Raw genomic sequence first — 25,023 nt, forward strand, 5'->3', positions numbered from 1 at the left:
CATGTATGGGTCCTGTGATCCATCAATGGAAAGCCCTGGTGGTCGTTAGTTTTCCTAGCTGTCCCCTTCCCCCCAAAATCATTTCCAAAACACCCCTGCAGAGCAATAGACATGTGGGTCAGGAGGCTGAAGCACGGAGGAGTGAAATCACTTCCTTCTGTATCTTGCATGAATGGTGCTCCACTGACAGAGCTCTCAATGCAGCCTCTGGACCCACATGGACATTACTGCACACAGGTCCCACAGTTCCTAGAATAGACTTTCTCAGAGATGGAAATGGCTGCTGGTGGAGAGGGGAGCTGGGAGTACTGAGGATTCTTCTACTAGATCCAAGTCAATTTTTAATAAAACATTCTGATTTATGTATTGCTTATATCATAGGAGTAATAAGGCACAGGTGAAAATCATATGAAAGTGGAATAGGGGTGTGTACCTCGACACAAATTTGGGTTTCCAGCTTCGGGTTTACCAAAGCAGGGAAAAAAATCGGGGAAACCTGAAATGGCAAGCAGCTTCGCCTTGGGTATTTAAACCACTTTGAGATTATTAGGAAAGATTCAGCCATTGTTTCCAATGGGAAACACTGGTCCAGGCTATACCGGGGCCTGGGGGGCATTTTCTTTCCTAATAATACCAAAGCTGGTAAAGACTTTCTCCTAACCTGCCTCTCACAACCACCAAAGTTTCAGAAAGATTGGACTTCGGGGGTCCATGTTATAGCCCCCCAAAGAAGGTGCCCCTATCCATCTCCAATCTCCATTATTCCCTATAGGGAAAACTAGGGGGGCTTTCTAGGTGGCTAGGGGTGGCATTTGCAAGCAAAATGCACTAAATTTGCAGGAGACATACTCCTACCTGTCCTCTCAAGAGCCCCTAAGTATCAGGGATATTGGATCCTGGTGATCCCAGCCACTCCATTTGTTTCTGTCTGTTTCTGTCCCACAAAAACCAGACTCCCACAGCAGAAACACAAGGATTGTGGCATGGTCACAGGCACACTTCCACTTACCATCTACACCCCAGACAGCTGAATGGAACCAAACTGAAGCCCCCTACAAAAGCCCAGGACTCAAAGAGGAGGCTGGCCAGCCACTCTCCATTGTTCTCTATGATGAGAACTTATAAAATGTCTTTCCCAAGGGCACTTATGCACAGGGCAAGGATGCCACAGCTGAAGAACGCTCCTGAATGCAAGATCATCCCTGGGAAAGCCCAACAGAACCAAACACAAATGCCCCCAAACCCCCCAGCACCCCCAGAGCAGGCTGGCCAACCCCTCTCCATTGTTCCCAACCTTCACATCAGAGAATCACACTAACAAAAAAATAATTTAAACAAATTTTATTTATTAGATTTCTTGTATGCACTTCTCACAAGTGGGCTCAGGGTGGGTAACAGCATTAATGTTACATTTATATTACAGTAATATTAAAATACAACATAGAGTCAAACATGGAATAAATAGCAATACAAAATACACAAATCCATATGAGGCAAGGGAACTCTTGCAACTTGACGGAAACTGAAGCCCCCATCCCATAAGCAAACTGATGCAAGGGGAACAACTTCACACTTGAGAATCACATCCATTCCACCCAAACCAAACTGAACCAAGGGACACTCTTGCAACTTAGCCCAGCAGAAACCGTGTCATTCACTGCAGCTAGGCACTGTGTTCAGCCAGTGAGGAAACACCACAGAACAAAACCTAACACTAACAGCACCCAGCCACAAGTGGCATTCACTGAGCACAGCTGAAAAAGAGGGACCCTGCTGGCTTCAGGATCAGAAACACTCTCAGAAAACTAACAAAGCCAAGTAAAGCACCCACACACACACACACACAACACCCCCAAAACAAGCCAAACAAAGCCAAACAATGCACCACCACACAGCAAAACTATTCAGCAAGCAAGCAGCAAAAATCAAACAAAATTTAAAATTTAAAATTCAAACTAATAACAATTTTCCCTTTCCTCAACCCACCAAGACAACCCCTCCAAAGGAAAAAAAACCCCTGTGAGTTGAGTGATTCTCAAACCAGTCTCCTTCAGGTGCAGTCATCAGGTCCAGTCAGGTCCAGGTCCATTTTGCATGCAAAATGCCACCTCCAGCTACTTAGAAAGCCCCCTTAGTTTTCCCTATAGGGAATAATGGAAATTGGATGTGGATGGGGCACCTTTGGGGGACCATAACATGGCCCCCCGAAGTCCAATCTCTGAAACTTGGGGGGGGGAGGTTCTTTAGAGGACAGATAGGTCTGTGGTCCATTTTTCTTGCAAAATGCCACCCCCAGCCACCTAGAAAGCCTCCTAGTTTTCCCCTGCAGCATTAAAAAAACACCATTTCCTCCCAGAGAATCACCATGGAAGGAGAGTTGCTGCTGCAGGGATTGGCCACTCTCTTACAGTCCCCCTCCCTTCCCCGATCCCCTCTTTCCTCCCCCTCCTAACTCTCAATCCAACCCCCTCATCCCCTCTCCCATCAGCCAAAAAAAGTGCAAACACTGGCAGCACTTTTTTTCTCTTGCCATTCCTTAAAGAATAATAGTTGGTATTTATAATATTTATTGAATTTTGTTTGCACTTTGCATATAAGAAAGAAATACAAAAATAGAAAACAAATAATATATTCATAATAGTCTAGCATTAGATACTGTGTTCTGCCCTCTGGCAGGTTGTTCCTTTGCTCTTTGTTGTTCCTTAAGGAATGGCAGGGCATGTTATTTAAGGAACGGCGGGGGGGTGGGGAGTACTGCTGCACTACCAGAAGCTTATCGAACCATTCCAAAGCGTTTTGGTAAGCTTTGCATTGGCATTCCTGAATCACTTCAGCAATGCTGAAGCTGATTTGGGAATGCCAAAACATCCTGAATCAGGCCCGATCTGGGTTAAAAAGCCAGATCCCAAACCTGAAGCACACATCCTTAGTCTTACCTTAGCAGTTTACAGGTTTCTGGAATCATAATACCTGTAATAATCAAGTTGCTCTGAATTAAAGCTGCATTGCTAAATATTATAGATTATATTATATAAACTATAGTACTGTGAGAAGACTTCATATATGCAATGAATTCTACAGATGTTCTTAATGCTTTTAGAATCACCATAAAAGCATTGTAATAGAATAAAATATTTACAGGATGGTTTTATGTTTAGATTTCTCTTTGTCATCTTCATGCACTTTTTTATGGATCATTTTGATTAATGGAAAAGCCATTATCAGAACTAACTTTAATTTCTTTCATTCACCTCCACCTACCCAGATATTTGATATTTCTTGGGACTTGTACCAACCAAACAAACTTGTCAGCTGTGGTGTAAAACACATTAAGGTAAGAAGCATTTGTAATTTTTTTGTCTGTTTTGTCTGTTTGACCAACTTATACATTGAACAGCAGTTTTCAGCCTATAATATCCAGTGAAATGAAATAAATAAAAAGTGCCTTATTTGTTTATTTGTTTAAAAATATTTTACCCCTTTCCATCATACATGACCTTCATGGCAGCTTACAAAATCCACAAAAAACCCACAATAAATTAGTAATACGTCTCTCTTGCTGCTGCCCCCAGAATACTAAATATATCCATGTCCTTTCACTGATCCTAAAGATATTTCTGTAGCCGCTGCTCTGTCTGTTTAGGCCATGGTAGCCATGGAAGATCTCTTCCCAGAAATAGGCTCTGAACTTATCTTTTCTGCCAGTCTATGCGGTTATAGGGCTTCTTTTCTGTGCTGCTGTCACTCTGCCATAGAACCCAGTTGTTCTCTTCTTGGCTTTTTAGTGCACAAAGAGGTACTGTGAAGCAAATGTTGTTTCAGTGTTCTCTCATCAGTCCACAATGGAGTGATGGCTGGACTGCTGTCTCCCCTTGTTACCGGAAGTGGTCTCCTTGCAATAAATAATTTGTGAAGGAATTAGGTAGCAAGGAGAGTGGCTGTGCAAGAGGCTGGCAACTCTGGGGTCTATCACTGCTGTATACCAGGTCCCTTCCGAAATAGCAAACGAGCAAACTAACTCAAGTATTCTGCACAGCATTATGCTAGGACTAAAGTAAATTCTGAGAGACCTACATGGATGCCTTTTGCTGTCTGAGTTGTTCTAATATGATGGTTATTTATCTGTAGAATAGGTCATCATTCAGTAAGCCATTGATGTCTGTTTATCTGTCTGCTAGATTTACAGCCAGCCCTATTCTGGATTAGATTTATTAACACAAATATTTTATTATATTTATTTATTTTATTTATGTCACTTATAGTCTGCCTTTCTCACTGAGACTCAAGGTGGATTACACAGTGTGAGATTAGTATAGTCAATATCAGGAACATTTCCATAAACAGTGCCACAGGGAAATAGATATAAGTTCACAAAGACATAGCATTAGCAGGAATCCAATACAACATAGTGGTGAGGTCTATGGTTCGTAACTCATTAGTGGATCATCTGCAATACAGCCCTCCTATATGAGTAAAAAGCTTTTTTGAATAATTCAGTTTTGATGGTTGTTGGGGGTTTTCCGGGCTGTATTGCCGTGGTCTTGGCATTGTAGTTCCTGACGTTTCGCCAGCAGCTGTGGCTGGCATCTTCAGAGGTGTAGCACCTCTGAATTCAGTTTTGCATCGTTTGCCTATGTCTATTGCTTTTCCTGATAATTCAGAATCTCAAAGACTAGCCCAAGCAGATAAGTCTTAGAATGCTTCTGAAAAGTGCTTGTGCTTGGACTTTGGCAAGCCTGTAGTAGGAGGTGGTTTAGTAATTATAGAGTGCCTTCTCTATCCCCTTAGTACTGGAACAATGCTCTCATTGAAATCATATTGACACTAAATTTAGATTCACATAGGGCTCATTCACACACAGTACTTTTCCTCTACTGTTTAATCAACATGCAGGAAAGATGTGTATTGTGTTGGGCGTAAAAATTGTAAATTTTTCTATTTTGCTATAATTTGGAAGCTGGAGTGCAGGTAATGTCCAACTGCGGACTGTGATCCAGCTTTCACACAATGTGATGTATACAGTTGTACATTTGTTTCCTTCACAGAGATTATATAGGAAAATGTCATACGTGAATCAAACATAATTGAGAGCACTGATCTGACTGAAAGCTGAGACTGTTATATATTACCTCCACAGTAATAATGTGTTTTCAGTACTATTATTCTGTGCCTTGGGTTACTTCCTTAAATGTTTTTCAAGAACTGTGAAACTTTTAAAACTGATCTAGCTAGAGGACAGCATAACAATTCAGAAATGTATCCAAGGAATACCATGGAATTCCTAACAGAGAAACCATCCTTTCTTGTGATTACTATGAAAAAATAATAATTAAAAGTGAAATAATATGCTCTTAGGAAATCAAAGAAAAGGGAGAAATGGCAGAAGATGTAAATCATTCCACCTATTAGAGAACTGTTTTCAGATACTAGAATCTAATTTCTGAAAAGAATACATCTGGTAACGCCTGCAGAGTTAAAAAGAAAAATGTAGCATTTCTACAAAAAGTATATTCTTTTCAGAACTGTGCCCTGGTAGTTTTGGATTTATTGTCGAAGGCTTTCACAGCCGGAGAACGATGGTTGTTGTGGGCTGGCATCCACAGCTGCTGGCAAAACGTCAGGAACTACAATGCCAAGACCACGGCAATACAGCCCGGAAAACCCACAACAACCACAGTTTTGGATTTATTAAAACAGGGAGTGTTAGTTAAGCAAGATAGCAAGAAACTGGGTGCATGTGTGCCAGTAGAAACAATTGGGAGTTATCTTGCCTAGAGATAACATTCTTGAAAATTGAGCACTAAAGACTGTAATTGAGGTCAGGAAGGATCACTGGCCAGCTCTGGACTGTAGTCAGCAACAAATGCATCCCCACTTAGCCTAGTTACATCTGATCATTACTCTCCGGTGGCTCTTCCTAATGGTAGCAGTCACGATACAAAGCGGTAATGAATGGTTAATGCCTAGAGTTAACAACCTAGAGTTAATAAGGGTGCTTTCCCGTTAAACTCTTGAGCAGTTTGAGCTTGTCTGTCTTATAGCAAAGGCAGACATCAGTCACACTGATTGGAAGAGGTCATGGTAAATGCCATCTATCCCTCCCCACCACACACAAACACTGTAATAAAATATTGCTGAAATAAGTTCTCTGGTTTGTGAGAAAGGCCACCCATAGCAAGGAATCTTACCCACTACTAAAGAAGTGTGCATGAAAGAAAGTAATTGTCTTATCAGAACCTGGTCAGCCTTGCAGCTTGGACATCTGGTTCTGATGGATTTCAGAGTCCTCCTAATTCAAATGATCTAGTTACATGCTATGCTGATAGTGGAAGAAGGCCAGGCAGCTGGGACAGAATAACAAACAGTGACATCCTAAGCAGAATTAAAACCTAGCCAAGTCCAAGTCAAGCCATTTCCTTTTTTCCTATTGCCTTCCACTTTTCCTGTCTTCTCATAATGTGACCCAGCTTCTGTGGAGAATTCAGCCTTGATCTAGTACCCACTTATTTGTCTTTTTGGCTGATCATGGTATCCCCAAAACTCTCCTCCAGCACCACATTTCAAATGAATCAATTTTCTTCCTGTCAACTTACTTCACTGTTCAACTTTCACATCCATACATAGTAATGGGGAATACCATAGTTTGGATCATCTTGATCTTGGTTCCCAGAGAGACATCTTTAAGAACCTTATCTAGCTCCCTCACAGTGGCTCTTCCAAGTCTCAATCTTCTTCTGATTTCTTCATTGCAGTCTCCCTTTTGGTTGATGATTGAGCCAAGGAATAGAAAATCTTGTACAATTTCAGTTTCCTCATTATCAACTTTAAAATTCTGTAACTCCTCAGCAGTCATTACTTTTTTCTTGATATTCAGCTGTAATCCTGCTTTGGGGCTTTCTCCTTTAACCTTGATCAGTAGTCGTTTCAAGTTTTCACTATTTTCTGCCAGTAACGTGGTGTCATCTGCATATCTCAAATTGTTAATATTTCTTCCACCAATTTTCATTCCACTTTCTAGATCTAATCTAGCTTTCCTTATGATGTACTCTGTATAGAGGTTGAACAGGTAGGGAGATAATATGCATCCTTTTCTGACACCCTTGCCAATTGGAAACCATTCTGTTTCCTCATATTCTGTCCTGACAGTAAACTCTTGTCCAGAGTACAGGTTGCGCATCAAAGCAATCAGATGTTATGGCACCCCCATTTCTTTTAACACTCTCCATAGCTTTTCATGATCCCCCACAGTCAAAAGCTTTGTTGTAATCTATAAAACACAGGCTGATTTTCTTCTGAAATTCCCTTGTATGTTCCACTAAAAAGGTAAAGGTGAAGGTAAATGACTCTGTGCAAGCACTGAGTCATTACTGACCCATGGGGGGACGTCGCACCACGACATTTTCTTGGCAGATTTTTTATGGGGTGGTTTGCCATTGCCTTCCCCAGTCATCTACACTTTACCCACAGGAAACTGGGTACTCATTTTACCGACCTCGGAAGGATGGAAGGCTGAGTCAACCTTGAGCCGGCTACCTGAACCTGGCTTCCACCGGGATCAAACTCAGGTCGTGAGCAGAGCTTGGGCTGCAGTACTGCCGCTTACCATTCTGTGCCACGGGGCTCTTTCCACTAGCCATGGTAAACTTGCAATATGATCTCTGGTTCCTCTTCCTTTTCTGAATCCAGCTTGAACATCTGGCATTTCTCGTTCCATATATGGTAAGAGTTTTTACTGTAGAATTTGAGCATCATTTTGCTTGCATGAGAAATTAACGCGATGGTCCAATAGTTGCTGCACTCTTTGGCATCGCCTTTTTTGGAATTGGAATGTAGACTGAGCATTTCCAGTCCGTGGGCCATTGTTTTGTTTCCCTATTTGTTGACAGATTCTTGTTAAGATTCTGATGGACTCCATTTCTGTAGCTTGTAGCTCTATTGTTATTCCATCTACTCCAGGTGCTTTGTTTCTCCTAGTTGCTTTGAATGCAGCTTTGATTTCACTTTCTAAGATTTCTGGTTCTTCATCAAAAGATTCTTCGTTGAAAGTATCTGTCATCCTTCCATCTCTTTTGTATAGTTCTTCGGTGTGTTGGTTCCATCTTTCCTTTATTTTGTCCTGATCAGATACTTTATTTCCATGTTGCTCTTTCAGCATCCCAAGCTGTAGCTTGAATTTCCCTTTGATTTCTTGGATCTTTTGGAACAGATCTCTTGTTCTTCCTTTTTTATTTTTGTCTTCTGTTTCTTTGCACTGGTTATTATAATAGATTTCTTTGTCTCTCTATATAGTTGACTGAAAAGCTGAATTTAGAATTTTGACCCTATTTTTGTCACCTTTTACTTTTGCTTCTCATCTATCTTTTTCCAATTTTAAAAATTTCCTCAGTCATCCATTTACGTGTCTCTTTTCTTTTGGCTACAGGAATAGTCTGCACATTCTTCCTTGATAATATCTCTGCTTTCAGCCCATAGTTCTTCTGGCTCACAATCAGCTAAACTTAGTATTACACGTCTGTTCCATACCTGGTCTTTAATTTCTTCAGGAATATAATTATTTAGATTGTATTTTGGCACTATGATTCTTTTAATGTTTCTCTTCAGCTTTATTCTAATTTTTGATATTAGCAACTCATGATCTGTATTGCAATCAGCTCCTGGTCTTGTTTAGCAGACATCTTACATGTATGTTTGTTGCATACAAACATCTTTTTGGTTGCCTGAAGCATGTATTAGCAATTAATAGTTTGTTGGCTTCAAAAAATTCTGAGTCATTCTTCTGCTTCATTTTGTAATCCTAGTCCAAATTTTCCAACTATGTTTGATTCTGCTTTATCTCCTACTTTTGCATTCTAGTCACCTATGATTATCAGGATGTCTTGTTTAGGTGGACGATCAATTTCCTCTTGGACAGTTGTGTAAAAGTTTTTGATTTCTTCCTTCTCATAATCTGTAGTTGGAGCATAAACTTGAATGATGGTTATGTTAACAGGCTTTCCCTGAAGTCTGATTGATACTACTTGGTCAGACTTTGCGTTGTAGCTCTTGACTGCTTGTGCTATGTCTCACCTCACTGTTAGAGCAACACCATTTCTTTTGAGTTCAATTCTGCAGTAAATCACTGTGTGGTTTTCTGACTGAAAATGTCCTAAGTTGGTCTGCATTAGTTCACTCACACCCAGGGCTGCAACATTTAAATGTTTCGTTTCTTGTTCTACGATTTCTAGCTTACCTGGCTTCATACTTCTCATGTTCCATGTTCCTTTTATGTGTGTCACACAGCTTTGGACGTTCCTTTTGCATCTATTCACCTCTACAATTGGACATCCTTTCAGCTTTAATCCAGTTCCATCTTTAAGAATAGTGCTATTTGTACTTGTCCTTTGCTCTTCCCCAGTAGCCAGTTGAGTGCCATCCAACCTGGGGGTCCTGTCTTCCAGCACTATATCTTTTTTTCATTTTGGATTGTTTCATCATAGGGTTTTCAAGGTAAGAGATTAGCAGAAGTGATTTACCATTGCTTTCTTCTGCTTTGCAGTACTAACCAGGGTTAGTTGAAGTGACACTTCCGTTGTCTGTGAAAGATCCTCTGCCAGTGTTACCTTCCACTACTGCTGCTGCCCAGTAGCTAACCTTCAAGAATTCCTCTGCTCCCATCACCATGGGAACATTCAATTCTCTTCTGCTGATGTGACTGTTGATTCCTGCAGGGGGTAGATTCATCTTAGTCTGGTGTCTCAGCTTTGACCATTCCACCTTGAGTGACGCTTCCAGGAGTTTAGACTCTTGACCAAACCTGTGCTCCTAACAATGTTGCTCTCAGCTTCATTGACACACTCAAACCTCCTCACCACATTAACATGTGTATCCAAGAGGGAGATGTGCAAGATAGGAATATTCAAATTGATTTTTCTGTCAGCTAGTGGCAATGAGAGAAGAGGCAGTTGCCACAAACTCCCTGCTTCTGGTACTGATGATTTTCTCAATAGGTTTTAATTTAGAGTTTATCCTGGGCTTGAAGTACAATCTGCCATGCCCTGGATGGCCTGGGCAAGTCTGTTCTCATCAGATCTTGGAAGCTAAAAAGTGAGCCCTTAGTACTTAGATGAGAGACCACCAAGGAAGACCAGGGTTGCTAAGCAGAGGCAGACAATGGCAAACCATCTCTGTTTATCTCTTGCCTCGAAAACACTATGGGGTCACCACCATAAGTCAGCTGCGACTTGATGGCATTTCCATAGCCAAGTACAATCTGCTCGTGGAATAACGTCTCTGAAAGTATAGAAAAAGGAACTCCAAGTGCTCCAAATTATGCTCCAAGTGCTCCAAAAAGTGCTCCAAATTATGGAATTCTCTTAGTCGAGAAACTTATTATAACCTAATTTTGTATTAATGTAAGGAGAGGTTAGCAGGGTTTTAAAAAATTTAAAGCAGGAATATATAATTTAATCTCTTGATACATATTTTCTACTAATCGGGATTTTGAGAGTATAGCCTCTGTCAGATTTTATTATATTTTTGTAATATTTTTTGGTTTTTTAAAATAATTAGCTGTTTTGAGTTTCCAGCCATTGGAAGAAAAATAGTATGTATTTTTTTGTAAATTGTAAGTTATTTCTCCCTGGCTTAGTTCACAAATGGTTTCCAATGTTTCCTGTTTCTTTTTATTATTTATATTTCTCCATGACAGGATTGTGTCTTACATTTGTAAAAATATAGGTGAGTGCTTTGCATTTATGCACTGTACCTGCAGACAAAAATATTGGCAAAAGTTTTTGGCTAGGTAAAATGCAATTTTGTTTTAAACCATTGCTTACCTTAATTTAATGTATTCCATTAGCTTGATAGCTATTTACCATCTCATCTGTGTTAAAATGTGGAAAGATTATTCTGTCTATGCTTTTCACCCCGTCCCCTTGTATAAGACTTAGAATTCTGTCAAGACCTATCAATTAAAAATAGAATTTTAGCATAACTCAAAAACTTGTTATATTAGGAACTTTTCCCACTAAAGCAATAAATGCTAAAATTAAATAATATTTTAAAAATTGTAACCCTGGTGCATATGGCTTAGGATCTAAAGGGGTGATTATGTGAGAAGTTCTTCCTTTTGAGTATGGAACTATCCAGCACTATTCTCCCTCCCTCCTTCAGCCATAGTCCTTTGCACTCTGAAAAGCTGCTCCAGAGGGCTTGGGGGACCATGTGACACAACACACGGAGCTGCAGCTGGGGAGTGTGTGTGGGCCAGTATCACTGGTTTTTCTCCTCTGTTATGTGCTGGTGGAAGTGCTTCCAGTCACATAAATGGATTTTAGGATCTCTAAGCCAGTGTCTTCGTCCCTTTATAAGGCCATTTGATGGAGCTTGTTTCAACACAGCTTATTGGAAAACTTTCCTTTTATTATGTGGAGATTCCTGTGGTATGGGTGAAGAGTGACACTTAAAATAGTACATATGGTGAATCTGTAAATAGATTTTATCCAGATTGTTATTAACAGTAGATTTTCAGTATCTACTAAGACTACTATTGCAGGTCTAGCAGTGTCATAATTTAAATGATGTTTTTCATATGTAAATATTTGTTAGTATACAGAATTTTAAAAAATTACTTCATGTATACCTTGTCTTTCTCCCCAGTGGAGAACCACAGCAGGTTATATCATTCCTCCATTTTTATCTCACAACAAACCCTCTGAGATAGGTTAGTCTGAGAGTGTGTGATGGGCCCAAGGTCACCCAGCAAGCAGGAAATTGAACCTGGGTAGTCCAGATCTTAGTCTATCACACTCTCAATGTTAATTTCAGTTCTGGTAATTGCATAATTATGTCCATTTAAATAGTGTTTAAATAATGCCTCATTCTATTCTAGTTTTCTCTTTTTATACTGTTTCTCTTTCATTGTTTTTAATTTGTGTAATCCAGTTTTATTACACTGTTTATGGTAATGCATTATACTATCTCTGTTGCGTTGTCTTTTATAACTCTGTAATACACCAAAGTAAATAAATAAATGCAAGAGACATGTGACCACTGTCTTTAATAGCAGCCCTTCATCCCTCTACTGTCATGATACCTACTGTGATAATCCCAGTTTCTCTATCTCCACAAGCATTTGCCAGTGAAGAGAGGTAGGGGCAGGAAAACATGAAGCATGGTAATGTTCACATCACACTTCTGACTTGCTGGGTTGATGAGGAGAAAGAGATGTGGGCTTGCTGCTTTCAGCAGCAGCTACATATCTATATCTAGTTCCATCCTGAAAATTTGAATTCTTTAATACATTTTGCATGATCAAAATGTGATCAAAATGTCTTTGTTTTGCAGTTCTGGAGTTTATGTGGCAATTCATTAACACCGAAGCGTGGTGTTTTTGGTAAGACTGGTGATCTCCAAACGATATTGTGCCTTGCCTGTGCAAGAGATGAAGTAACATATTCTGGTGCACTGAATGGAGATATATATGTATGGAAAGGAATCAATCTTGTACGAACCATACAAGGTGCACATGCTGTAAGTATTCTTCAGTACAATGGCTAAATGAATTTTTAAAGAATTTTAGACTTTGTGAGATATGTACATTGCAGTTACCAATTAGAGGGGGGTTTGCTTGCAGTTTGAGCCATAATCAGGACTTTTACTTATGGTAGAACATTTCATCAATTCAGGCAGAATATAACTGTATTACAATAGTTTGCTCTGTGCTTCAGCCCTTCACAATAATGTCTGAAACTATTTTTCTTGAGTGGCTGGAAGCTGTGTGTATTGGTGGTCACAGAGGAAGCTTCTATTGTGCTGGCATGCCATGTTTGTTTCTCCAAGATCTGTTCTGGGTGATGGTCGGGATTGATATGCGTGCCTAGAAGTTGGGCAGCAACAACAAGGTTACCAACTTATTCCATTTAACTTCTCAACCCTCAGACAAAGTAAACATTCCTCTTGATTTATTCCATGATGTCTTTAATAGAACATCTGTGTGTAATTTATGGAAGGAGCCATGTGGTGTCATTTTAGGTATTATGTTTATATCTGCTTTTCCTTCCAGGAGCTTCCACTTGGTCTTCTAGGTGTGGTTGGGGCTGTGATTCTGTGGTAGAGCATCTGCCCTGTGTTCAGAAGGTCCCAGGTTCAAGATGTCCAGTTAAAAGGATCCAGTAATTGGTGGTGGTCCCTTGCCTGAGACCTTGATAATCCAGTACCACTCAGAGTAGACAAAGCTAATCTTGACAAGCCACAATCAAATTTATTATTATTTATTTATTTGGATATTTTAAACCCATTTTTTCCCAGTTTGGGACCCGAAGTGGCTGATAGCAGAGTTCTGCCTCTTCCATTTTATCTTCACAACAACACTATAAGATAGGCTAGTCTGAGAGATAGTAACAGGCTCATGTGGTCTCAGCAAACTTCCATGGCAGAGAGGGGATTCAAGCCTGGGTCTTCCAGATGCTAATCTAACACCCAAACCAAAACACTGTGCAGGTAGCTTCGTGTGTTCCCTATAGACACTGTTCAGGGTTGGATTTTATTCAGCAGTTGAACCTTTCATATGTCTTCTCACCATTCTCTGAGCCTTACTGTAGTTATTAGAAAAAGCTCTTTGCATCGTACTTCTTGACATGTAAAGCGAAAGAATGAATAGAAGCTGCCTCCTAAATTCACAGGAGTAATGACAGAAATGATAGGATGTTTTGGAGGTCTTTCATTCATAGGGTCTCCATTAGTTGGAATAATCTTGACAACACATAACACATACAGACAGTGATGTAAACTCTACTCTTTATTTAAAAAACTTGGAAAATTTATAATGTGCCTAAAAGTTTTAAAAACTGGGAGAAGTATGTAATGAAATATAAAATATCTGTAATTTCTTAAGAGTTCTTAAGCTAGCAAACTCCTTACAGCTTCTACTGATGCTTCCAGGTGTAGGGTTCATGGCCAGGCTTCCTACTTATACAACAATACTCAGTTACTAGTATATAGCTCATAATAACCTTTCCGCACTGGCACAATCATGTAACCTGGTTTTCTAATTTGATACCTAGCCTGGATTTCCTTTCTTTTTCCTTTTTTTTTTTTGAAAAAATTTTTATTGGGTTAGAATCCATTATTTTTACATTTACATTCAATTTTCCCCAATTTTTTCATCTCTAACCCCCTCCCTTTCCCCCCCTTTTTGTTGACTTCCAACAGCTTTCCAACCCTTTGTCCCCTTTCCCTTACTTTTATTAGCTTCCTCTATCTAAAACAAATATATATTCTCCGTTATTCTAAGCAGTACATCCTTAACTATTTTTAACATTGTATGCCCAAACTGTAAGTCTTTGTTTCCATCTTAGATAAACAATTTATCCCATTTTTCAATTTCAAATATTTCTATATATCATAAACCATATAGATCATACATTCATTTATATCAAACAATTTGACTTATTCTCTATATATTCCTCATTCTATCTTTTTGTGATAATTCTATATATCTCTCATCACGTAATCAATCAATTTGACTCATCTATATCTTCAGACATTCAGTTTGGTACAAAACTTACCAAAAAGAGAGAAAATATTGTTAGTTAATCAATCCTTATATTTAATCCTTATAGTTAATTATTTTCTATCTATGTTCTGTTTGTTAACCTGTATATATCTATATATATATCAATCTATTAATCTGACTGCTTATTAATTCGCATTTATCTCTTCTCCCCCCGGTAAAGTCTCCCCCCTCCACTTCAGTGCTTCAGTAGTTCTCAAACTGCCACAGTTTTCCTCCCACCTCCCATTTCTTCTCCAGGTGTTGTTTCAGCTTCTCCCAGTCTGTGTTGAACTGCCCTGAGTCCAGATCTCTCAGTTTTCTTGTCATCTTATCCATTTCAGCCATATACAGCAATTTGTAAATCCAATCTTCAACAGTTGGCACTTCTTGTACTTTCCATTTTTGCGCATACAAAAGTCTAGCTGCTGCTGTCATATAAAATATCAACGTCCTGTATTGGGCTGGAATTCCCTCCATTCCCAAATTCAGTAGCAGGAGTTCTGGGTTCTTATTAATTTGAAATTGTAAAATTTCACTCATTTCTCTTATTATTTCCCCCCAGTACTGCCTAGCTACCTCACACGACCACCACATATGATAGAGGGAGCCCTCATGCTTCTTACATTTCCAGCATTTATTAGAAGTATTCGAATTCCCTAGCGCAATCTTCTTTGGTGTCATGTACCAACGATAGATCATTTTGTAGATGTTCTCTTTGATATTAGTACATGTCGTTGTCTTCATTGTAGTTTTCCACAAGTATTCCCATGCCTCCATTGTTATTTCTTTATTAAAGTTTATAGCCCATTTCACCATTTGTGTTTTAACTATCTCATCCTTGGTATACCACTTCAACAGTACTTGGTATACCTTGGATATTCTTTTCTTATCTTCTTTAAAAAGGGTCTGCTCTAGTTCCGAGTTCTCTATTCGTATACCTCCCTTTACAGAGTCCGAATTATATAAGTCTCTGATCTGTCTATACTGGAACCAGTCGTAGTTAGGTGATAGTTCCTCTTGTGTCTTTATTCTGAGTTTGGATGCTTCAGTTTTAGTTATTTCTTTGTACGTTAAACATTGTTGTTCATTATCAACCGCTCTCGGGTCTATCACCTCATACGGAACCACCCACAAGGGGGTTCCTTCTTGTAGATAAATTCTGTACTTCTTCCAGATTGTGTATAGACTTCTCCGTACCAAGTGATGCAGGAACATCGAGTTGACCTTTACTTTGTCATGCCATAAATATGCGTGCCATCCAAATATTTTTTTATATCCCTCTAGGGCTAGTAGTTTCTTGTTCTTTAATGTCATCCATTCTTTCAACCAAACTAGGCAGATTGCATCATGATAAAGTCTCAGATTGGGCAGTTGCATTCCGCCTCTTTCCTTTGCATCTTGTAAAACTTTCACTTTCACTCGAGGCTTCTTGCCTGCCCAAACAAAATCTGATATTTTCCTCTGCCATTTTTCAAATTGTTTAGAGTCTCTGATGATTGGTATTGTCTGTAGCAAAAACATTACTCTTGGTAACACATTCATCTTAACTGCTGCAATTCTACCCAACCATGACAAATTCAGTCTATTCCATTTAATCAAGTCTCTCTCTATCTGAGTCCATAGTTTTTCATAATTGTTTTTGAATAGATCTATGTTCTTTGCAGTTAATTCGACTCCCAAATATTTCACTTTACTTGTTACTTCACAGTCCGTTTCCGTTAATAATTGTTGTTTCTGCTTAGTCATATTTTTACATAGTGTCTTTGACTTCTTTTTGTTAATATAAAAACCTGCCAAGTCCCCAAACTCCTTGATCTTATCTATCACTCTTGGCATGTTCTCCAATGGGTCCTCTACAATTAACATTATGTCATCCGCAAATGCTCTGACCTTATATGAATAGTCCTTTATTTTTATTTCACGAATTTCCTCATCTTGACGTATTTGTATCATCAGAATCTCCAATACTAAAATGAACAACAATGGAGATAACGGGCAACCTTGTCTTGTTCCTTTACTTATCGTCAATTTCTTGGTCAATTCATCATTCACCACGATTGCTGCAGTCTGGTCTCTGTAAATTTCCTTAATTGCTCTGATGAATCTTTCTCCCATTTGTAGCTTTTCCATAGTGGCAAACATAAAGTCCCAATTTAAATTGTCAAACGCTTTTTCAGCGTCTACAAAGAAGAAACCAACCTCTTTGTCACAACGCTTGTCATAATATTCAATAGCATTGATCACTGTCCTTAAATTGTCTCTTATTTGTCTGTCTGGCAAAAAGCCTGCTTGTTCCTCCTCTATAATTTCCGAGAGCCACCCCTTCAATCTCTCCGCCAATATCTTCGCAAAAATTTTATAGTCATTATTGAGTAGCGATATAGGTCTATAATTTTTCACGTTAGTCAGGTCTTGGCCCTCTTTTGGGATCAATGATATGTTCGCTTCACTCCAAGTGTCTGGAATCCTTTGATCCCTTAAAACCCCATTCATCACCTCTTTTAGGAATGGTGCCAGTTCATTAGCCATTGTCTTATAGAATTTAGCCGTAAGTCCATCTGGCCCTGGCGCCTTTCCTAGATTTGCAGATTGTATTGCCTTACTTATTTCCTCGTCAGTTACTTCACTGTTCAACTTATTTCTCCAAGCTTCCGAGATTTCTGGAAGTTTGGTTTTCTCCAAATATGACGCTATTGATTCTTTGTTTACTTCTTTTTTATTATACAACTTAGCGTAGAATTTATAAAAGGCTCTACTAATGGTAGTCTGCTCCAGATACGTTTTGTTATCTTCACAAATTTTATTTATTATTTTCTTTTCCCTTTTCTTCTTCAATTGCCATGCCAGGTACTTCCCAGGTTTATTAGCACCCTCAAATGCTTTTTGGTTCAGTCTTTTAAGATTCCACTCCAATTCTTTGTTACTCATTGCTCTTAGCTGTTCTTGAAGTATTTTAATTTCCTGGTATACCTTCTTTTTCCCTGGTCTCTTTTTTAGCTGTATTTCTTTGGCTCTTATTTTCTCCTCAATCTCTCGTCTTTTCTCCTCTTTCTTCTTTCTTGCTCTACCATTTAAATCCATTAGTATGCCCCTTACAACCGCCTTGTAAGCATCCCAAACTTTATTGGTTGGTACTTCTTTATTCACGTTGTATTGTATAAAAAACTTTGTCTCTCTTCTCAATATTTCCATATTCTCTCTTTCCTGTAACAAGTCCTCATTTATTCTCCATGCTTTCCTTTTTCTCCTCTTTCCAAATTTCCACATAATTGGGTTATGATCTGAGCCTACCATCGGCATTATTTCTACCTCCTTAGTCCATAACGCTAAGTCTTTTGAGGCCCAGATCATATCAATTCTTGATAATGTAAAATACCTTGCAGAATAGAAAGTAAACTGTCTGCTTTTAGGATATTCTCTCCTCCATACATCTTCAAGAGTCTCTTGTTGAATCAACTAAAAAAAAAGCTTTGGTAATAGTCCTCTTTTCTTTTGTGCCGTTGTAGTCTTTTTGTCTAGTTCCAAGTCTGTCACTCCATTGAAGTCTCCAGCAAGAATTATCTGGTCATATGCAAGATCGTCTAAATGCTTCCTTAAGTCCTCAAAGAAGCTTTCTTTTGCACCGTTAGGTGCATAAAGTCCGACTACCAACACTCTCTTTAAATTCCAAATACATTCCACTGCTACAAATCTGGCTTCCACATCTCTCATAACAAATTTTGGCTGTAGCTCCTCTTTTATGTACAACACCACTCCTCTTTTTTTCTTGTTGGAGGCCGCTACAAATTCTTTGCCCAGTTTTCCGGATTTTAAATATTTTACATCCTGTTTTCTAATATGGGTCTCTTGCAAACAAACAATATCACATTTTTGTTTTAGTAGCCAGTGAAAAATATTTTTCCTCTTATTCGGTGAGTTTAGTCCATTTACATTCCAAGATAATACTTTACACTCCATATTCATGATCTTGTTGGTAAGTCTTTTTCATTGTCCTTAATAAATCGCTCCATCTCTCGCTCAGATCTGATGCGTTTTTTGGCCCCTCCAAACTCAAAGGACACTCCTTCCGGTAACTCCCATCTGTACCTGATTTTCATGTCCTTCAAAATCTGAATTAGCACTTTATATTTTTTCCGGTCCAATAACACTGGTCTGGGCAGTTCCTTCATTATAATGATCGTCTTGCCATCAATCTCCAATGGATCTTGAAACTGTTTTGTCACAATCCTCTCTTTCATATTTCGTGTTGTAAACTGCACAATCACATCTCTTGGTAGTTTCCTTTGGGTTGCTATTCTCGAATTCACACGGTATGCCACATCTAGGATAGCCACAACTTCCTCCTCCTCCTTCCCCAGGTATTCAGCCAACACCTCCGTCATCTGTTCTTGCGCTGACTTTCCTTCCACTTCTGGCAAGCCACGAAAACGTAGCCGCTTCTCCATATGTTTAGTTTCTGCAACTGACATTCTCCCCTTCACCAATCTCATCTCTGTTTGTTGCGTGTCTGCTAACTTCTCCATCGCGTCTTCTACTGTTTTAACTCTCTGCTGCGTTCCTTGTAATTCACTTCGAATTGTTTCCATACCTTTTTTCACTTCTGACAGCTCCGATTTTACTGTCTGTGTAACCTCTTTAACCTCTTTTATCAGCTCCAATTTCGTGTCCTTAAGTTCTTTAATCATATCTAAAAGTTTTTTGTCCAGGTTTTTATCCAGGTTTTCTATTGCCGATTGCCACTCTTTTTTTGACATCGTGGGGCTTGCTTTAGCTCGCTCCCACGAATCCGCTCTCTTCCTTAACTCCGTGGCGTAAAATTTAACGTTTTTCTGTTTTAAATGTCCCGGTCTTCTTGCAAAAATTAAATTTTAAAGAGTCCAAAATGTCGGGCGTCTTTTCTCTATGGTTTCTCTATGATTTTGTAATCCAAGATGGCCTACTTCCTTTTCCGCTGAAGCCGCGACCCTTCCCCTTTCAAAAATGGCGATTCCCTACTTCCTGCCCTCCAGCAAGGGTCGCTTCTCTCCAGCCGCTCTATTGTTATTACGCACTTCCTGTCTCCCGTCTTCCCACAGCAGATCTCGCGATGGTGTCTTTTTCTCACAGCTCCAAAGCCACAGGTATTCAAAACAATAGTCCGATTTCTTTAATAACTTCTTTAAACTTAGTCTCTTTTCAAATACAATTCCTGCCGAGTCTTCCCCTCCTTTTCGCTAGTCTGTTGCAGTTTAAAAATCTACTTTTTTTCCTCTCTGTTTTTATCAATCTGTCCCGTATCAGAAGATAATGATCTTTACCTTCTCTTCACTTTTCTCGGGTTGTAATCGCTGTTTCGATTTTAAGTTCTCCTCTCAGCTTCTTCCCCCAATCGAAGCTCGGGTATGTAGGTCTTGTGCCAGCCGAATTGGCCCCAAAACTGCCGCAGAGATTATAGCCGACCCGTCGCAAGGTGGGACCTCAAGGTTTGGGAGGGGACTCGTTGTGTAGAGCCCCCCCTCGTCCGAGATCTAACTCACCCTAGGGTCTTGAGCGTTCTTTGCCTGCTCCCCGCCTGAGAGCAGTCGGCCGCGGGCTATTTTCACCCCACCGGCCGGTTAAAACGGCAGTCCGGTCAGCTCCGCAAGTGGAGCTGCGTTAGACCTCCATGAATCCCAAACCGGAAGTCATCGATTTCCTTTCTTTTTCCAATAACCAATGTACTTACTTTACCAGCCCTTATTCTTTTTTATATATCCTGAAGGGCCATTTGCTAGATTGGCAGAGGAGCAGTAGGTGGCCTTGGCCATTGGTCAGTGCATGTTCATTTGATTTATGAGCAGGGAAGACAAGACTTGTAAAACTTCTTTAATTATTTTAGGCCAAAACATTGTCCTGCTGTGATAAAGACTTGAGATGTTGTTATATATCATAAAAATAATGTACCATGTCATGTATCATGGAAATAAAATAGCAAGATTATAATGCCCCTGTATAAATCTATGAAGCGGTCTCATTTGAAATAGTCTATACAATTCTGGTCTTCATATCTCAAAAAAGGGCATTGCAGAGCTAGAAATAAAAAAAGAGAAAGCCAGATAATTAAGTAGTTGGAGTACCTTTCATAAGGAAAAGCTGAAGAATCTGGGACTTTTCAGTTTAGAAAAAAGACAGCAGTGTGTGTATGAGGGGATGTGGTAGAAGTTTATAAAATTATGCACAGGGTAGAGAGCATAGGCAGAGAGAACTTTTCTGCTTCTTCCAAAATACTAAAACTCAAGGATATCCAATGACATTGATGAGCAGTAGACTTAAGATGGACAAAAGGAAATACTTCTTGACTAAATGAGTAATTAAAATGTGAAATGCGCTTCCAGAGGATGTATTGATCGCCGCTTTTAGCTGCTGATGACTAAAAGGTAACTAAAGGGAACTTCCACATTCAGACTAAAAGATGACTAAAGGGAATGTCCACATTCAGAGGCAGAAAACCTCTGAATACCAGTGCCAGATTCTGAAGCACTGTTGTAACATGCTATTGCTCTGTTCTATTTTGTATTACTACTCTCCAGACAGTAGGGTTGATAACCTCCAGGTGAGACCTGGAGATCTCCCAGAATTACAACTGATTTCCATACTACAGAGATCCATTCCCCTGGAGAAAATGGCTGCTTTGGTGCGTGTACATTATGATTATACCCCGCTGAGGTCCCTCCCCTCCCCAAGTCTCACCCTCCATAGGCTCCATCATCAAATCTCCTGGAATTTCCCAACTCAGAGTTGGCAATCTGAGTACACAGTATTCAAGAGCAACCCCACTTAGATCAAACTGCAGTAACTTAACCTTGATGAATATATGAGCATGAGTAACTGTCCCACACTACTTACCCAAGATATAGATGAGATTAGTGTATAGCAATCAACCTTAGTCTTTCCAGACCTGGAAACCACTGAGTTGCAAGCATGTAACTGGAAATCATGTGACATCAGTTGTGTGACATGAAGAGGGGGAGACAGATTTATTAACATGCTGATGTCAAAGTCAGAATCATGGGAAGCAGATCAAAAGAAATGGGACAGAAAATACAAATCAAGTAGCAGAAGGTGAGAAAACACATAGTGAGAACCATATCAAGGATCAGAATCATGGAGGACTCTTCACCACCACTGTGTGACTCTGCCTTGCTGTCCTGCGGTTAATCTCAGCATGCATGCCAAGAGGGGCAGGAGGCTGTCTTCCAAAAGGCAGCAAAAGGGAGTGGAGGCAGCTCTGAGAGTCCTCAACCATGGACTGAAAACCACTGATGTGCTCATAGATTCCTGTTTTTCATTCAGAGCTTGAAAAATTCAGATTTCAGGAACAGCATTCATGCAAGCATATATTTAAACCATACAGGATGCATGGTTACACTGGTAGGAGTTCACATGGGAAATGTATATATAATACACCTTCTTAGTGGCTGAATAATTTATTTCAGTATTCTTTAACCGAGGTGAATACTCAAGTTGTGTGGATTGAAGCCAAAGCTGAGGTCAGATAACAAGCACCCTGTATAAAACATCACCCTGCCATGTTGCTTGGCCAACTTTTAATTAAATATAAGTGGAAACAATATAGCAAACTTAAACAAGTGTTTTAACCCAGTTGTGAGCCAACTTGGAGCACCCATTCTTTTATTCTGTCTTACAAGTACCAACCAGGAAGGATTATTTATATTAAACTATTAGCACTTAGGACTGAGATAACAATCTTTCTGAAAACCTTCTCCTGGTTCTTTATCCAAACGTCTCAGTGCACGTGTTAAAACTATTAATAGAGATAAATACGTATTTCAGAATTCAGTGGAAATTTAAGATGGAACAGATGCAAGTAAGGGAAAATAGAATGATAATGGAAATGGAAAACATATTATCTGGAATAGTGAGAAGAGTACAGCCTGTTTAGCTTTGACAAAAAAAAACTCTGTAGGGATGTGATAACACTATGCAACTATATAAGGGCAGGCAACAAAATACATTCCAGGGAGTGCTTGAATTTAAAGAAGGCTGCGGGTGCAAGAATAAATGTCAACTAATTGCATACTAACTTTCTAGCAATCAAGAAAAACATTTTATCTAATAGAAGTGCAAATTGTGGAATAATATCCCTTGTTAAAATGTGCATTTTCTTTCTATTTTTGTGCTTCATAGACTATCACAATTAAAGACAGGATGTTGGCTTTTCATCTGATTTTCTTGTGGATGGCTTTGGGGACAGCTTAATGCTTGGGATCTGATTAATCAAAGTATAAGTATTTGGGACTGACCTGGCCTTGAGGTTTTTTGTCTGGCTGTGCCCCACATGGTCTAGCTTAATTGTTTCTGCCATTATGAGCAATTTACTTTGTAAGCACTTTTCTGCAGTATACTTGCTGTCTGCCTTGTCATCCTCTGTGGACTTGATTGCCTAAGCAGAATTGTAAAAGGGAAAGGGTTGTTAGCATTGCCTTTGCAACAAGAACTTGAATCTCAAAGTCTTTTGGCCTCTTCAGACTGTGATTCTGCGCATAAAAACATGCAGCTCTATAAGTGATATGACAGTGAGAAAGTTCTGATAAGAGCTTGATGTAGATTCATTAACTTCATTTCATGAATTCATTTAGTCTTTAGAGTCATTCACTTTAGAGTCATTTCAAATGTGTTTATTTATTTTTTTTAAAAAAAACCTGTTGCAATATGTCTTCTATGTAGTGATCATTAATGGGCTCACTTTCAGATTTTGTAATATTTACCCTCTAGTGGCTATATAACTTACACAGTACCCACCTTGTAAGGAACTGAAAGTGGTACTGAGTACAGACAATATGAAGGTAATTGCTAACACGTTTCTATGGAGGGCCAACAACATGACATAGAGGATGAGGCCTTCACCTGAAGTTGACTCCTGGCACTGGTATTCAGAGGTTCACTGCCTCTGAATGTGGAGGTTCCTTTTAGTTACCATGGCTAGTAGCCATGGATACACCTATCCTCCATGACTCTTATGTAATCCCTTTTTAAAGCTGTCTATGACTATGGCCATTACTACATCCTCTAGCAGTGAATTCCATGTCTTAATCACTCATTCATAATTGTCTCTGGGGATACAAATAGGCCAGAATAGTTGTTCATCAGTGGTCAGCTGCCTTTGTACTTGGATATGAAGCCTAGATTTTAGTGATGGCTAGAGATCTTTCATTAGTTACAACTGGTAAAAAGAACAAGATTTGGGTCCAGTAGCACCTTAAAGACCAACTAGGAGCTTTCGAGAGTCAGAGCTCTCTTAATCAGATATGAAGAGTGGCTGTGATCATTCTTCTCCACTAGCGACCTAGCAAGATTAATTCATGCCCATAATTTCAAGGCTAGACTGTTGTCATGTGCTTTGTGAGACTGCCATTGAGAACTGCTGAACTGCCTACTGGTGTACTGTGCAACAACTTGTTTCATTTGAAAGTAGACAGTTAATGTGCTCCAACATTTGAACCGCTTCTCTACTACCTACAAGGGTAATTCAATGTGCTGTTGGTAAGCTGATGAGATAAAGGGCTTAGTTTTTCATTATCCTGAAGACTTTTCTCTGCATTCCATCGCTTCCATTAAATCAGTTGATGGAACTTTTGACTGTGCCAAAAGTTTGCTTCAGATGCTCTGAAGCAAACTTGTGGACTAGCACTTGGCCTCAAAATACTCTTCTCATGGGGTGCCATCAGAGTCCAAACCAAAACAGTTTTCCTAACTGCTGGAAGACATTTTTGATGGCTTCTAATAACTAGAGAGTGTTAGTTAACACATTCTGATCATGTGTTTTGTACAGGTATTTTATTTGGGGAGGTGGAATGGAAATTTTATTGTTATTTTATTATTTGTTTTATTTTTATATACATCATTTATGTGCCATCTTTCTTCCCAGTGGGGACCCAAAGTGGCTTTCATCATTCTCCTCTCCTCTATTTTATCCTCACAACAATCCTGTGATGTAGGTTAGGCTGAGTGTGTGTGATGGGCCCAAGGTCACCCAGTGAGCTTTCCTGGTAAAGCAGGGATTCGAACCTGGTCCAACACTAACCACTACCAGCTTGAATCATCAAAAGTCACTTTTTAGTGATGGCCCAACGCTGCTGCATAATACATATGCATAATCATACTTGCATATAGTTAACTATATTCTTCTTTTCCCCTTTAGGCAGGAATTTTCAGCATGAATGCATGTGAAGAAGGCTTTGCCACTGGTGGCAGGGATGGCTGTGTTCGCCTTTGGGACTTAAGTTTTAAACCAATTACTGTGATTGATCTCAGGGAAACAGACCAGGGGTATAAAGGTAAAAATGAAAGCACCTCATTATTTTATTGACTGTTGGGGGGGGGGGAATTTATATGCCTTCCTTTCCAGAAACCTGCTCTTGAAGCAGCGTACAGCTAAACGAATAGAATGGAAAAAAATTCAAACAGTGGTTAAACTATTAAAACAATCCAATAAAGATGCTTTTGTGGTA

General features: G+C 39.4%; 1 protein-coding gene across 3 annotated transcripts in view; it reads left to right on the forward strand.

Moving 5' to 3' along the window:
* EML5 (EMAP like 5) overlaps positions 1 to 25,023 on the forward strand; it is a 188,815-nt gene that overhangs the window by 49,142 nt on the left and 114,650 nt on the right. For all 3 annotated transcript variants that reach the window (XM_054971582.1, XM_054971581.1, XM_054971580.1), the window contains exons 4-6: positions 3,266 to 3,334; positions 12,325 to 12,510; positions 24,714 to 24,849. In XM_054971582.1, the coding sequence (XP_054827557.1) occupies positions 3,266 to 3,334; positions 12,325 to 12,510; positions 24,714 to 24,849 (391 nt within the window). The remainder of the gene's footprint in view (positions 1 to 3,265; positions 3,335 to 12,324; positions 12,511 to 24,713; positions 24,850 to 25,023) is intronic.

This window comes from Eublepharis macularius, chromosome 2 (assembly GCF_028583425.1).
Source record: "Eublepharis macularius isolate TG4126 chromosome 2, MPM_Emac_v1.0, whole genome shotgun sequence".
Taxonomy (NCBI): Eukaryota; Metazoa; Chordata; class Lepidosauria; order Squamata; family Eublepharidae; genus Eublepharis; species Eublepharis macularius.